General features: G+C 39.4%; 1 protein-coding gene across 1 annotated transcript in view; it reads right to left on the reverse strand.

Annotated features, from left to right (window-relative positions):
- Positions 1–16323, reverse strand: part of ANKFN1 (ankyrin repeat and fibronectin type III domain containing 1) — a 268161-nt gene that overhangs the window by 69837 nt on the left and 182001 nt on the right. Inside the window, exon 7 of the mRNA XM_028164966.2 lies at positions 1081–1178. Within this exon, the coding sequence (XP_028020767.2) occupies positions 1081–1178 (98 nt within the window). The remainder of the gene's footprint in view (positions 1–1080; positions 1179–16323) is intronic.

Consider the following 16323-nt stretch of genomic DNA (forward strand, 5'->3'; position numbering starts at 1 on the left):
GTTTGTTTGTTCTGCTAATCCACGGTTTTGGCCCCTGGTGTAGATGTGTAAGTAAGACTGAAAGTTAAGATTCTGTGATGGTGACCCAACCACCAAGAATTCTATTAGAATAAGCTGGTTCACACTTGAAGAGGTGCAACCTAACACAGATTTTTAATTCTGGGCTTCAGGATTATGCTTTAACAGGTAACTGTTTTAATTGACTAAGCTTTTAGAAAAACAACAAGAAAATTCTCCTTCTACCTCTCACATATGAAGGTCCTAAGATTTTAATTATTTGAATTGGATAAAAAAATACAGGTTTAATTTAAGTTTACTTAAAATGTTTTTCAATTAAGAAGATTTTGATGATCCAGTTTTGTTGCATTTAATTGTTTGAGGAAATATAGGGTTTGTTCCAGTCTGGACTGATTTGTTAGGTGTTTTTATTTTCTGCATTTCATCGGCTTATATGGTTTATAGTTCTATAAATAATTAACATTTAAGTTTAGATTGGTTAAACAAATAAGCACAGTCTGTTCCAGTTTTTCATTCACAGTTTAAATTGGTTCAGGTTACTGGGAAATGTAGTGCCGCCATATATAGTTTCTTTTTTGTGAAAGCACATTTGGACAGATTTTTTTTTTTTTTTTTAATCAAGGGAAAAGGGTTTCTCTCAGGAAACTGTGTGACTCCAATTGATGACTGATCTCAACTGAGGCTGTGGAGATGAGGGTTAGATGAAGCTATTATTTTTACCATCAGACAGGGAGTCAAAATTGGATCTCATAGAGCCTTTGATCCCTCCCCGAAGATTAGACTGTGATCCAGAAAGCAGCAGCTTTCAAGGCTTGCATGAGGCCAGTCTTTTTCTGATCTCTGTAGAACATGGCAGCTTACAAAGTGGTTCATGCTGTCTGCTCACTCCTTTGTGGGGTTCAGATTATGGATACCAGACATATCACGCTTAACGAGTGGCAGTTGTTGCCAGAGGACTGGGCGTTGTCTGTTGCTTCCAAAGTAGGCATTTGCTATGAATATCCCAGCACAAACATCAGGAGTAGGGGAATGGGAAGTCTAACAGGAGGATTTGGTATTTACCATTGTAAGTCCTGTGATTGTGCATCTCAGGGTCTGCAGGTTTTCCATGATGATTTCTCCAGCCAAAGGACAAAAGTCTTTAGACATGCTCCATTCCACTGGATGGAAAGGGGAGGGAGGAAGAGGGGGAGGGAGGGAGGGAAAGAGAAAAAGAAAGAAAGAGAGAGAGAATAGTCATCTACCAAGAAGCATCATAGAAACTCTAGCATATAATCTCTCTCAAAAACAGTACGTTTACCCGCTTTTCCCTATATTGGCACATCTAACAATTCTCCTCGGCATAAGTCAGTTTCCAAGTTCACCATTATCTTTTAAAACAAAGGCGGGGAAAAAAAGTAATCATCCAACAGTGAATAATATACCTTAATGTGTATGTATGTATATATGTATATAGACACACATGCGCAGGCACATTATATATAAAAGTTCATTGTATATAGAAGATATTTACTTCATGTGAGAAGTGAAGGGTTCATTAGGATATTACCTTCTGTTTGTTCCCCACGTCTGGTTTCTGTTTCACCATTTTACTGAGAGTGCTACTTCAAGCTCGCAGGGGCATTCTCATCCCAAATGAAGAAGGCTCCTTTCATTTCCTTCCACATAATTTGACTCCTTTTCCTTCTGGAATCACCCTCTTCCTTTAGTGTCTCGTATGCTGCTCCCCTGGCTTTCCTTCTCCTCCCTGATATTGTCTTCCAGGCTTTTTCATTAGGCTTCTTTTCAGCTGGAGAATTTGGGATTTGTGGCTGATCTCTTTGGTGCTCCCCACACACCTGACATCCCCAAAGTGGGTGTTCATTCACAGTTAAATCTTAACACCCAAATTGTAACACCCCATTTTACTGTGAGACATGCTCTTTCATAACATTTTCCACTGGTTGAAAAAACCGTGGTCAGGAGAGAGAAATTGTACATCATCAGTAAAAAGTGTCTTAAGTGACCGTTTACACACGGCAGGATTTGAGGCAATCCTAAATGAAGCAGGAGCTTCAGTCACATGGAAGACAAGGGCTGCATATTTCTAAACCTCATGATGACAAGCTATGGGCCTTTAGATTTAAATTATATTCTCTATGACACTTAAATACTTCAAAATTAAGCCAAACCATCTCTAAATCCTGCTGTTCCCCTAGAGTCACACAATCCCTCTGTTCAGAGTTGCTGCCCTTGCATCTTCTGCTTCTCTTCATTATGCTCCTGGGAATCTAGCTTGCTATCCTCACTCTCTTGAAATTGCTCTCCTAAAATTCCTAGTGCTTTGATCATCCACAACAGCCTCTTCTTGGGAAATCCTGCCACTTTGGCCTCCCCCAATCTTTGCAACCTTCTTTCCCCTTGGTTTCGGTTGCACCCTGTCTTCTGCTTCTTCTACCTCCTGATTCCCTCCTTTCAGGCTCTCCCTGGTTCCTCCCTTTCTTTGTCCTTTGATGTGTTGTTCCTTGAGGGTTTGGCTCCTTTTTCATTCCACATGCTTGTCCCAGTTAGTGACCTTATCCACTTTTATGGCTCCAACAATGACTCTTGAAACTGTAATTCAAGGTTTAGCTTCTCTCTGGAGCTCTGACTTCTTTCTGTAAATTTCCACCTGAGTGTCCCCACTCCACTTGAGTGGAAGTACTCCATTAAGTACTTTTCCTTACTGAAATATGTTTCTCCTCTTTTTTTCTTAATTTTAGCTCATTTAGCACTGCCACACATCCAGTCAATCAACCCCAAAACTCAGTGCATCCTCTTTTTCCCCAATTCCTCACAACCAGTTGATTACTAAACCCAGTAAGTTCTATTTTTAAATGTCTCCCATAAATTTCCCTCTCCCCCTCACACTGAAGCTATTCTAGAGCAGACCCTTATAATCATGAGCATCAACTCTGCAATTGATTTTTTGTAGGCCTAATTGATAAACTCTCCTAATTGATTTTTCTGTTCATCTCCTTATCCTTATATACAATCTTCTTACTATAGCCCAAATTATAGTTTTAAAATGCAGATCTAATTGTTTAGTTTCTCCTCATAAAATCTTTTCGTAGTGTCCAGTTGATTTCCAAAGTAAAATGAAACCTTAACAAGGCATTCAAAGACCTTCATAGTCTAGTCCCAGCCTTACTCTACTATCCTTATGTCCTGCCATTTCCCAAAGCAAAGTCCTTGTTACCTGTGTATTATTCTGTGCATTTTTATGCCTCTGTCTTGTGTTCGTCTTCCAACCTTTGCTTGTCAAAACCCTACTAATGCTGTAAATTCCTCAGGAATAATTAATTAAATACATCTTTTCTGTGTTCCCAAAGTCCTTAATTTATATAAAAACAAGATTTATTACACATATATTATGCTTCTTTTTCTTGTTAGATTGTGAGAAATTTGAGAATAAGAAAAGTGTTAGTCATTTTTTCCCCCTCTAGATCCACACTTGGATCTGTGTGCTTGGTGCGTAGAAAATGCTTACTAAATATTGTACAAGTCAAATACATATATATTTGTTTTACTGTATGCATATACATATGTACACACATACATCCAGAATAGACTGGTTTTCCAACATGGAGATATTTTTCTTCCATGTGAATCTTCTCCTTCTCCAGACTCTTGCCCTTTGAAGCTCTTAGGCATATTGTAAAATCTAATTAGAATCAAATGATTAAGGTTATATGTTTACTCTCAAGTCAAGCCTATACCTTATTATAAATACATATTCTAAAACATATATATGTACGTATTTTAATATATGTGTTATATATATATAGGTATGTATGTATAATTTTTTCCCCAGATGTTTTATTATGCCTATGAGCTACTAGCTCTTGAAAAAGCCAAGTTTCTTAAGGTCAAATTAGAGAGGGTTTGTAATCAGAGAATAGTGTTGCATATTATTTTAAGCTAAAGAAAAAAGAGCAGTCATTGAGGGAATTATCACAAACAAAATGAAAATTAGTAGCACATGTGCAAGGACATCTAGAAAGAACAAAGAATATAGGAAAATTCTAGAAACAAAAATATCTTTGGTTGCCATTGAGACATGCATGGTTCACTGATGTGGTGAAGCCCCAAGCCCAAGACTGAGGATCAGGAGCTTCTGATTTCAGGCTAAGGATTCAGGGTAACATCCCAAAAGAAGAGCTAGGGATTAGTGGGAACAAGACCAGATTATTTGAGAAATGATTAAAGAAATGTTGCTCAAAGATGCAATCTTTAAAATTTCTGAAGAAACAACAATTTATTTTTGAATGAAAGCTGTCATATTCTATTGAAATAGTTCTACAAAGCATGTTTCAGGTGGAAAAGAGGGCCTGGCTTCTTGAAAAGCAACAACAACAACAAAAAACAAATAGAAACAGGTTTGTAGGGAGGTGTGTTCTTCTTTAGGAGTTAATAGAAAGTTTTAAGCATTTAAGTCTAATTAGATCTTATAATATGTCGAGGTTTCAAAGGGGGAAGGGTCTAGAGAAAGAGAAGATCTACATGGAAGGAAAAAAATTCTCCATGTTGGAATGGCCAGTCTATTCTGGGGCAACCTATAGTTTTTTTCCCTCTGTGTACTTCCTTGGGTTGATGGACTCTTGACATAAAGAAAGTAGCTTCTGCTCACTTCTGGAAATAGAATGAGCCGGAATCACTTTGAGAGCCAACTGGGAATTCTAAGAAGGCAACTTAGCATGGTCTCTCTGGAAAGTTATGTGTAGGTAGTTTAAAGACTTAATATTAAAGCCATGAGAAAAATCACTTATAAGTCTGCTCTAAATCCCTGAAGGGTTGGAGCCATGTATATGAAGTTTAAAACGATATAAGACTTACAGTTTTAAGATAAAGATCAGGGCAACTGTTTCTACTTAGGTCTGGGAAATAGAAGCAGGGTTCAATCATGCAGTGGCTCATAGCAGTTGAACATTAGTAAGAAAGGTACCAGAAAAAACCTAGGTGTTAGTATTTCTTAAAATTTGGCTCTGGCTCAAACTGTGATTCACTATATTTGTATCAAATAGCTATGAATATTTTAAATGTGAAGTTCTGTTATTTTAACAAATATTTCATTTTTATCTAAGCTTTAGAAATGTAGAGCAGTTGGGCAAGAGAGTTTCTACCTGAACCATCACCATTTTCCTGATGGCAGCTATATAAACCACAGACCAAGCTTAAGAGGAAGAAGAGCTCCTGAAGGTTTCCCCTCGTCATTTGAAGTCTATGATGTGAGGAGAAATGTCCCAGAATCAGTGGGAAGAGTAGAAAATTCATAACTGGAAGTGTTAGGGTGCACAAGCAGAGAACTTAGGCAAAGTGCAGGTAAATTTCAAGCCTCATGGTGTGGACTGTGTGATTAACAAACCCTGAAGAGTGATAACACTCTTCAGGCCAGCTTTTTGAGAGGTGAAGACTGTGCAAAAGTAAAGGCATAAAGAGATAACATTGCAGCAATGTCTAATTTCTATTCAGTTGATTAAAAAAAAAAATCTAAAACCTGCTATTGTCCAGGTTCTCCCTCAAATCTCAAATGCCTCAAAGTCTAGAGTTGTTTTATCCTCTTCACACACCAGGAGGACAGACTGTAAAAGTTATCCTCTTGCGTCTTGCCTCTTGCCCAGGCCCTACCCAAGCTTTCCACTTGAGCCTCACTGGTCACTCGACCTCAGACCCGTTGCTTATGCTGTTTTCTCTTTTAATATGCTCTCCTTCCCCAAAATCTTCTACCCCTTCATTCAAACCCCTGGTTCAAGGATCCTTCCTTTCCATAGCTCTTCTTGGCTTTCCAAGGGAAGCTCCTTTGCCAACTTTCCCATAGTAATTTTAATATGTCTCTTACATTGCACTTGCTTTATTGTTTTGTATTTAAGAGATCTGTCTCCTCTTTAGTCTATAGGCTCTTTAAGAGCATGAACCAAGTTGTATTAATACCAGTTTCCAAAGCATCTATCACAACACCTAGCACAGTATAGGTGGCTCAGTTTATGTTGGGTGAATTGAATACTTGATTCATGACTTTGGAATGCTTGAAGAATAAGGTAGACAGAAATCTGGCGCTGGTACTTAAAGAATAAGAAAACAGTGTTAGAAAAGAAAAAATACGGTCAAAAGAGAATGGAAGTTGCTTGAGCTGCCCAGTAAGTAGTTAAGATGGAGATTAATTCCTGGCTTCCAGATTCCCAGCATCCCAGACTCCTCACTTGTCCATACTGCCTCTAAGGACCCCAAAAATAAAAGTTTATTTCCTATTCCCTATCAGCACTTCTATGGAACCAAAACAGCATTTTTACTGGCCACACTCACCCCGGCGCCTTAGCTAATGAATGGAATTTGGCTCGACTGCCCAGCCCAGCACCAGAGCATTATGAAATCTTCCCCTGATCCATCTAATTGTGCAGTTCCTAACCTTTCGGTCCAACCATAGCACAAGAAGAAGAAAGAGGGAGAGAGGGATGTGCCGAGAAACCCAGAAAAAGATCAAATACAGTCATTGCTAGAGATGAGAAGATGTGTCTTGCTGAAGCATGACCCCACTCAACACTTGTGGGTTTTAAATTGGGAAATGACGTGTGAAAACTCTGGACCTGGGAATTCTGTTTAGCTCTGGCAAAATACTAGGTTGGAGCTGCTTGCATTTTTTATTTTAAATTCCCTTGGTAGTTCTAGGAGTAGGGGCATGCATTACTTTCAAACAAGAATCTTTATTGTTTGCATAGCACACAGTCTTCCAGTTAATTAGAAAAACATTTTTTTTCCCCAAATTAAATTTCCCTAGAAAAACAATGATTTAAATTAAGGGCAAAAGGCTTTTTTTTTTTTTTGGACACTAGTAAATCCTTCCTGCACCTACTACTTCTAGAAGATTAAAAGCACAGTTGGAATTGGAAGGCTATATTCATTTATTTATTGTCAGATTCTGCCAGCTACAAAAGTAATATGCCCCTACCTATGTACATTGTGTATTGTCTTAGTTTTGCCTGCCATATTACAGAGCTACCTACAGATACAGACATGATGCAGAGATTCTAAATGTTCAGGTTTTTGAAAAGTACATAATACTACAAGTAACAACAAAAAAGTCAGCTCCACAGTCTGGTCTATTTGCTTCTTTATTTATCTCCTAATGGCTCTCCTGTTATGGCTGAATTTATTCTTTCTCTTGATCGTCTTTGCTTTCTAAATAAACGATACTATAATTTTTGTGATTCTGACTACTGCTGAGAGTTCTTTCTCTTTTTCCAAGCTTGGCATGAAGTGTTTGTTGAAAGAGTACCAGTCTTCTAGAGACCCAGCTGCTGCCAGCCTAATGTCTTCAGTGAGATTCACGGAGCTTCACCTTTGTACTTTTTTGGTCTCTTAACCAGGGGTGACTTTAAACAAAAATTCCTTCAGTAATTTCTGCCATTTGGGGATGAGAAAGTCTGAATGTTCTGCACTAGTGGAGTTATCGGAAGTAAAGGTAATCCCCAAGCCCCAGATCATATAGAAATCACTTTTTTCTTTGCGTTTATAGGATCTCTTTCCTTAGTAGATTCACCTACTGGTTTACCTAGAAGATTAAATTAAGAGTTGGGAAGGTCTCAGATTTATCACAAAGTACAAAGTGCAAAATCCCCTCATCATGTCACATCTAAGATTAGGTGGCATAATAGGGCAGCTTTTAGAGGCAGCACACAGTGGGAGAAGGAGAAAGCCAGAGCTTGGCTCCATCCGCAGTTAGATGGGATCAATCCAGCGGGTGCTGGAGTTGACCCATATGGCTCTCAAGAGCTGATTGTTAAAATGTTAGGAATTTTGCCAGCTGGTTGTTAAACACAGCCATCATTAAAAATTAAATTGTATAAACTTAAATAAGTTGTGTTAAAGAAAAAGACAGTAAATACTCAAAACTCATGACTCCCTAATTTACTGCATTTTACTAGTAATTATGCTCTTGAGATTATTGATATCTATTTTATCTATAGGGTGGAAATAGCATATAATGATGTGCTATTGCACTTATCTTCCCAATCTGTTTAGTGACATCACATTGGTAGCTTGAAATTGGCCATGGTGGGATTATTTGCAGCATAGCAATGAGCAAATGCTATAAAACCAAGGCTTGAGTTTTTATTTTGTGGACTGCCTAAACCAGGTATCGGCAAACTATAATTCCAAAAGCCAAATCCGACCTGAGGTCTGGCTTTTACATTTTTAAAGGATTGTAAAAGCGCGTGCACATGCACACACGCACACGAAGAATATGTGACAGAGACCATATGTAGTCCACAAAGCCTAATGTATTTACTCTCTGGCCCTTTGCAGGAGAAATTTGCTGACCACTGGTCTAGACTTAAGAAAGTGATGGAGAAAATGTTAATAATTCAGATTAAAGTTAGAAGTTTCTGTGGCTGTTACACTGCGGGTAGCACAAAACAATTGAGGAAATAGTCTTCCAGTACTCGAAAACTGTAACTTGATTACACAAAGAATGTCATTGATGAGTCAAGTTATAAGTCTGTATTGTTTCATTTTTGTTTTAATTCCTTAAAGTAAATGAAAATATCAGCCAACATTTACATGGTAACTACACTCATTGCATGAAAATAAACAAAAGCATTTTGGGAGAATTGATAGGCTATGAGGAATTTATAAAAAAGTGTATGATATATGTTATTATTATTTGTAAATTGTGTGCTACATATCCTTTCTATTAGTAGAATTTATGGAAGACTTGTGTGTGTGTGTATGTGTGTGTACTTTTTTTCCCCAGAGATCCAATTGTTAAACATTTACCATCATGCCACTGGATAAATGCTAGGTGGTTGCTCATATAGACTCAGGGTGGATGTATCCTGACCAGCAGGGTATAGTGTCCAAGGGGAGCAGATTTCTCAGATATAACTTAGGTGACATTCTGTTACCAGGAGATGAAAATGAGGTACGTAAGCCCCTTTAGGAGGCAGGAGCGGCACAGTGAGGGAATCTGGGGCAAAAGTTCATTTACTAAGCAGTCACCATCTGAGAGGTCTGTTCAGTGGCCAAGACCCAGGCACTGGGCAGTACAGGTGCTCAGACTCCCTGCATCAGTTCTTCTTGCCCAAGCCAGGGCTGGCCCTGAAATTGGCACAGCATACAGCCTGTAGGGCAGGCATCTGTGGACTTGACTGCAGCTAGGATGGCAGAGTCAGGGGCTGGCCAGCAGAAACCTAACCTCCAGTAGGTTTGGCAAGCATCCCCGTCCACTACTTCTGATGGCCTGAAAGAGCTCCATGCCTAAACAGAACTGTCTGGGCTTCCTTATTATTTTATTCTTTATTATGTTTTATTATTACACATTATTATTATATTTTATTTCATGATTATCTGGGTTTTATGAATGGGCACTTTTAAGACACTGTGGACTGAAAATATGAGCATCGGTTATTAATTCAGGCAAACCTCTCACTTTTCCTTTTTCTTTGGAACACTGCCATATCCTTGAGTTATAAGATGTCCAGGTAAATTTTCACTTGTTTTAGATTACTTTTTAAGAGAAACTGTCCAGATAATTTTTGTTCATTAAAGAAGTAGAAGCTTTTAAAAGGCTGCAACGGATAAAGTGGAACAATGGCAGGGACTCAAAACCAAGTGACAATTAGAGATCTGAAGGCTGGGACTGCTGCCCCACACTCCTTCTCTGAGAATAGGCAGCATCTGACATCTGTTCCATGGGGTAAGAGCTGCTCTGGGAAGCTTCCTGGGATGCTGAGATATTTTGTTTTTGTTTTGTTTCCAGCAGCGTGATGCCCTTCTTGTCTGCAGGGAGAGAACTCTGACAAGCTATTTTACTTTCTAAAGGATACAAAGTAGGGAAGTGCAGGATCTGTCTGATTTACACGCGCAAGGTCCAAGATATGTGATCAATTCGCAGCTTTCTGAATCCTGTTGAGTCCTCGTGGAATTAAAATAACCAGCCACAGGGGCAAAAGCAAAAACATTGCAACTTTTTTGCCAGATGACAACTTTCATTCAGAGAAAGTGACTCCATTTGGCTTTGGGGATGGGGGTCATTTTCCTACCCATTTAAAAAAAATATATTGAGGTAACATTGGTTTACAACATTATATAGGTTTCATGTGTATAACATTATATTTCTACCTCTGTACACACTACAGTGTGCTCACCACCAAAAATTTAGTTTCCATCTGTCATCATACAGTTGACTCCTTTACCTGTTTCGCTCTCCCCCACTCCCCCCCGCTTCCTTTTGGGTAACCACTATTCTCTTCTCCATATCTATGCATTTGCTTTTATTTAGTTTGTCTTGTTCATTTATTTTATTTTAAATTTTTTTATAGTCCACATATGAGTGAAATCATACAATATTTGTCTTTCTCCATCTGACTTATTTCACTTAGCATAATACCCTCAGAGTCCATCCATGTTGTTGCAAATGGCAAGATTTCATCTTTTCTTATGGCTGAGTAGTATTCCATTGTGTGTGTGTGTGTGTGTGTGTGTGTGTGTGTGTGTATACCACATCTTCACTCATTCATCCATGAAGCACTTACGGGGGCACTTACACTTGTTTTCAAATCTTAGCTGTTGTAAATTTAGTACACCCACTTTTAACATCCCATTTTCCTCCTTATAACCTTAACTAATTAAACTCCTTAAGGAAAGGAGTCATGCCATATTGATTTTTGGACACCCACCCCACTCTCTTGTAGAAGTATGGAGTATAGGCTCAAATAGAGTGGGTTTGACTTGAGTCAAATTGAATGGGTTTATACGTGGACATTGATGAATGAGGGACAGTCCTCAGAGTTCTATTTTGCTCCCTTGATCTACAAAATAAGGACTTCTTTGCTGGGCATTTAACCTCATTTCTGAGGCTTGTTTTGCACTACTCCCTGAATTTGCCCTGTGTTCCAGGAAAAGAAAACTAACACTTAATGAAAATCGACCAGGCTCTTTTACAGATAATTTTGTCATTTTTTTTCTCACAATATTCCTGCAAGATAGGCTAAGTCACTCATTCAGCAATTCTGCCAGTTTAACAAGTGGCGGAACTGGGAATTAAAGCCAGGTCTGTGTGAACCCAACACTCACTTATAACTTCTTATTGAGCCTGGGATAAAACCCTCAATCTGTATCCTGGCCTGCAAGGCCCTGGGTGACACGGACCTTCTCCATCTTCTAGCTTCAGACTCATGGCACTCACCAGTTCTCTTTCTCTCTCTGATTTTTAGATCCTCAAACATGTCAGGCTTCTTCTCCACACATACTGTTTATGTTGCGGGAAATGTTTTCTCCTTTCTGACTTTCGTAATTATCCCTCGTTTTCCCTCAGGAATCAGTGTAAGTGTCACTTCTGCACATAAGCCTCCTCTGATCCGAAGATAAAATTAACATCCCTGTTACGTATCTCAGAGATATAATACTGTCCTTTTGTAGCACAGTAACTACCTATTAGTGCAGTTATCTCTTTAATCTTACAAACTCTTTGAGGACAGTTGCTATGAATATATATTTTCTAATAGCATATGTCATAGCATATAGTAGGCCAGTAAATATTTATTGAATTGATACTAGATTATTGTCCAGCTAGGTTGTGGGGATATGGAGAGGCAAGTGACATGGTCCCTGGCCTTAAGAAGCTTACACTTTAATATTATGGTCCATTTTTACAGGTGAGGACAGGAGGTTCAGAGAGGTCAAGTCTATCTCAGACCAAAGTTCTTTCCTCATCACCATGCAGACTCTTAGGAAACAAGTTGTCTTTCCAGCCTGATGCCTCTCCCATCTCCTCTTGTCAAAACCTACTTGAACGAAAAGCTCATGCTCCTTCAACCCCGGTCATTCTCCCTGATTCCCCAGAGTAATTTTATCTGTCATTTTTTTCTGACATTAATACTCTCTATTTTGTATTATAATGATTCATGCAATGTATTTTCAACTCTACCTGCACAATATATTTCAAGTCTGTTTCCTTTTAATTTTTTTAAACTCCATTATTATCACCCTCATCCAAGCTACCATCATTGCATACTGGAATTCCTAGGGCAGTTTCAGAGCTGAACTAGAAGGTCTCTCTGTCTCTGTGCATACCCACTTCCCCTGCCCCCAGTCTACTGAAGCCAGAGCAGGCCCTTCAAAAGATAAATAATATCACAATGCCTTCCTTCATTGAAACCTTGTAAGTGCACTTCCAATAAAATCCAAACACCTTAACATAGTCTACAACAGGGGCTGGCAAACTGAGACCCTGTGGGCCAGATCCAGCCTACCACCTGTTTTTGTATAGCCTATGAGCTAAGAATGGTTTTTATACTGAAAAAAAATCAAAATATATTGTAAGTTGTGAAAATTATATGAAATTCATATTTCAGTGTCCATAAATAGATTTTATTGGAACACAACCCCACTCATTCTTTTATATATTGTCTCAGTGGCAGATTTGAACAGTTGCAATAGAGACCATATGGCCTGCAAAGCCTAAAATATTTACTATCTGATCCTTTATATGTAGACCCCTAGTCTACAAGGAGTCATGATCTGGCGCCTGCCTACTTCTTTGGAATCCCCTATCCTACTGTTCTACCCATTTTGCTTCCTCTGCACTTTCTTTTTCTCTAACTTACTAAGTTATTTCTCCCAAGCTCATCTGCATCTCACTCTAATACATCATCCTTCTTTATTTTTGGTACTTATCATTATCTGAAAGTGTCTTGTTTATTTAAATTTACTTGTTTATTCAAGGAATATGAGCTTCATGAGTTTGTCTGTTTTTATCCCCCACTGTATCCCCAGGCCTCGAAGAGGATGTGCACATTGTAGGCATTCAAAAAAAAAAACTGTGTTAAATGAGAATTTTTATCTTCCCCTTAGTTTTCTTCAGGAAAGACACTGTGTCTGACTCATTTTTGCATCCCCTACAGTGGCCAACATTGTGTCCTGTGTGGAGTAATAATAGTTCCAAAAATAGCTGTTAATTGAATAAAATGCCAGACACTTACTTCCTCTTCCTCCTGAGTCAAAGTGAGAAAACACTTGTTGTCAGCTGGACCCCAAGAAACAGTAAAATGTGTACAGCATCTTTTTCACCTTATATCTATACTGCTTTGTTTGAGGGCACATTTTAATGAGGGGCCATGAATCCCAGCATATTCCTCAGAGAACGTTAGCTATGGGTGCCTCAAGTGCCCCGACAAAGGGTATTTCTAGCTGATGCCGAGTTAGGCTCTGTGTTTTCTGATAATGGGAAAGAACTATTGGCAAAAGGTGTGGTTGGCAGTTTTTCCTATGAAAATAGCTCCAATTATTTTTCAAAAGGTTATAGATTGCCTTTTAAAATATGGCATGTGTAAAATGTTACAAAAAATAAAAGGTAAAAAGAGAATCCTGAATTAGTTAAAAACATAATGGTTTATATGAAGCTAGTGCTTAGTGATCTTTGGAGGATACTGGGAAAACATCTATTAATATTTATTGGCGTACTTTGATCTACTTCTAAATATTTTACTTAATCCTCCTAACAATTCTATATCATAAATAATACTTGTCTCATTTTACAAATGAGAAAACTGAGATTCAAAGCTTTTAAATAACTAGCTTAAGGCCACACAGCTTATCAGTGCAGTCTGGATTTGAACCCCTGTCTCTCTCGTCTTCCTCTCAAGCCCATATGAGGAGAAAGTGATAAATGGACTAACAGCCATGTTGAGGTCTTTTAAGCTAGAGAAAGCCCCAACTGTGAAGAGTCTGCAGAATTCATAAATGTTTGACCTCTACTGAGTGAACCTGCGGCAGGGGCTCCTGGTTGGCACCTCTGCCTCCTTTCCCCAAGGGCCAGAGTCGTCTCCAGTACTGTGGTTTCCTTGTTGTGGTTTCAGGAGGGACCGAGGATAGTGTGCGGTGGCCACTGAGCAGAGCAGGGGACTGCACTGAGGCTGAGGGTCTGTGAGTCTCATGAAGGTGTTCTGTACTTTGTGTCAGCTGCGTGTAGCTGTGGTGGCCAAGATAAGTACTGATGAAAGAAAACAAAACAGCAAAAGCGTGAACAGTCACGGAAGACTCATGTAAATTGCTGGCATACATTTGGAGGCTGTTCCGTGTTATGTATGTAACCTCACTGGTGCCAGATAGTCTTCCTTCACCCTCCTCCAGTAGCCACCTCTAGCCCTTCCCCGTCCTGAATAAGGCCCATGTCTTTTTTCACCCGTTTCTCTCTCCTCTGGCTAGAGATGCTTAAGCTGAGGTCAGAAGTAGGATGAACGGCCTGGGAACAAACCAACTCCAAAGCAGGAGCGGTCCCCCAGGATCCAGAGGAATTTGTGGGAGAATAGAAATAAAAAAGGAAAGGAAGACAGGAAGGGAAAAGAAGAACGAAAGGAGGGAAGGAAGGAAGAGAGAGATGAGCAGGAAGGAAGGAAGGAAGGAGGGAAGGAAGAAGGAAGAAAGCAAAGAAAAGGAAGAACAAGACCACCTTAGGAGAAGCTAACCATAGTCCTCTTCCCTTTGTGTGTCACCAAGGGGAATGTGCTATTTGGGGCACTTCCCTTCAGTATTTGTTTTCACGTTCTACTGTAAATTACTCAACAAGGTGCCCTTTTTGATCCTGAAAAACTCTGTCTTTAGATTTTCCCATCAAGGCAAGAATAAGCCTTTCAGAGCTTCTCAGGGAGACAGAGAGCCCTGTCCTCCAATCCCAGACTCAGGTGCTGCTTCTATGTGGATGATCAGACTAACTGATGTTGAGGGCACAAACCTCAATATGCTGATATGGGGTTTTTTTACTTGGGGTCCTGAAATCCCATATGGGCTTCAGGGTATTAAAGAAAACCCTTCATATTGTAAGCAACATACATGTATTTTTTTCCCCTCAGATCCCTCTGAAAGGTTACACATCACAGCGCACGATGTATATCCTAGCTGGAGCTATTTGAAGGGCCTAATTACTTTTCTTGGAGGTAGTGCTGTAGTTACCTCTATTTTGTTTGTTGCCTTTGGTTTCAACATTTCTACTTATATGTGAAGTCTCTATATTTTCAACACTCACAAAACATATTTGAATCAGTAGCTTGGACCTAAAATGTTTGTTGAGTGTTTTACAGCTCATTTGTTTAACTGGCAGATCCACCCATGCCTTTTATCTGGGTCCATGGGAGCAAATGGCACTTAGTAGGTTTCCAATACAGATGTCTTAAATGAATGATTGCAATAATTTATTTAATAAAGAAGACTTTGTCACATTCACAGTTAAAAATGAAGAACAAGAGTGCTATTTTGCGCATTCAAAAGAGGTTACTCACTTGTGGGAAGATGAAGCTCTCCAGATTGTGAGAAGTCTTTTATCTATTCTAAGATAACAAGGCAGGGCAGGAAAGTCAGTGGCGATATTTAAATCTTGATAGTAACGTACTTGGCCCATAGACAGAGAAAGAATTATGTGGACTTGCTGGAGGGATATATACATAATCGGATTTCAATAAATAAACATAGTTGAGTTTATTGAATTTTGTATCTATTTGTCCAACACCAAGATAATTGCTGGCATGTTTGGGATAAGAAATCAAATTCAACTTTCAATCTAGTGCTGTTTGGCTGACTGACTTATCAGACTTTCTGTGCTGCCCTGTTAGGCACCAGATGATGTAAAGTGCTGAGGATGTGAATATGAATAAGCCTGATCCTAGCCCTCAAGACAATGGGGGACACAGACAAGTCAATATGAGGTTATAATGCAATAAGATAAGTGCTGTGATAGAGGCAGGCTTAGAGTGGGGGCACCCTCAACAGTCGGGGGAGAGGTTGATTAGGGATAACCTTTTGGACAATCTGGCTCTTGGCAGACTCTTGAAGGATGTGTAGGTCTGCCAAGGGAAGAGGATGGTTAAAGGCACTCCAGGCAGAAGTTTGTGGGTGTGCAAAGGCACAGAACTGTGCTGTGGTCAGGGAATGGCAGGGGGATTATGGGGAACAGAAGAGGTGAATGGGATGGGGGTGTGGCTTTAGTCAGAGATGGGATTCCACAGGGAGGCAGGAGCTCATCATGCTAACAAGTGTCAACATTATTTTGAAGGCATTTTGGAGATATTGAAAGATTAAGCCATCGTATGATCAGATTTGCATTTTAGAAAGATCACTGTTATAGCTTGTGGGAGAAAAACTGGAGAGAGGCAAGGCTGTAGTCAGGGAGACCAGAAGGATACTACTAATGCTGTGATCCATGTGCGATGGGGTACCCGCTCAGGGCTGGCATTATCTTTGCCCTTTGTGAGGAGGAGGAAAGTGCCTGACTTCTTTTTAGCCACCACGAGATAC

Source organism: Balaenoptera acutorostrata, chromosome 20, assembly GCF_949987535.1.
Source record: "Balaenoptera acutorostrata chromosome 20, mBalAcu1.1, whole genome shotgun sequence".
Classification (NCBI taxonomy): domain Eukaryota; kingdom Metazoa; phylum Chordata; class Mammalia; order Artiodactyla; family Balaenopteridae; genus Balaenoptera; species Balaenoptera acutorostrata.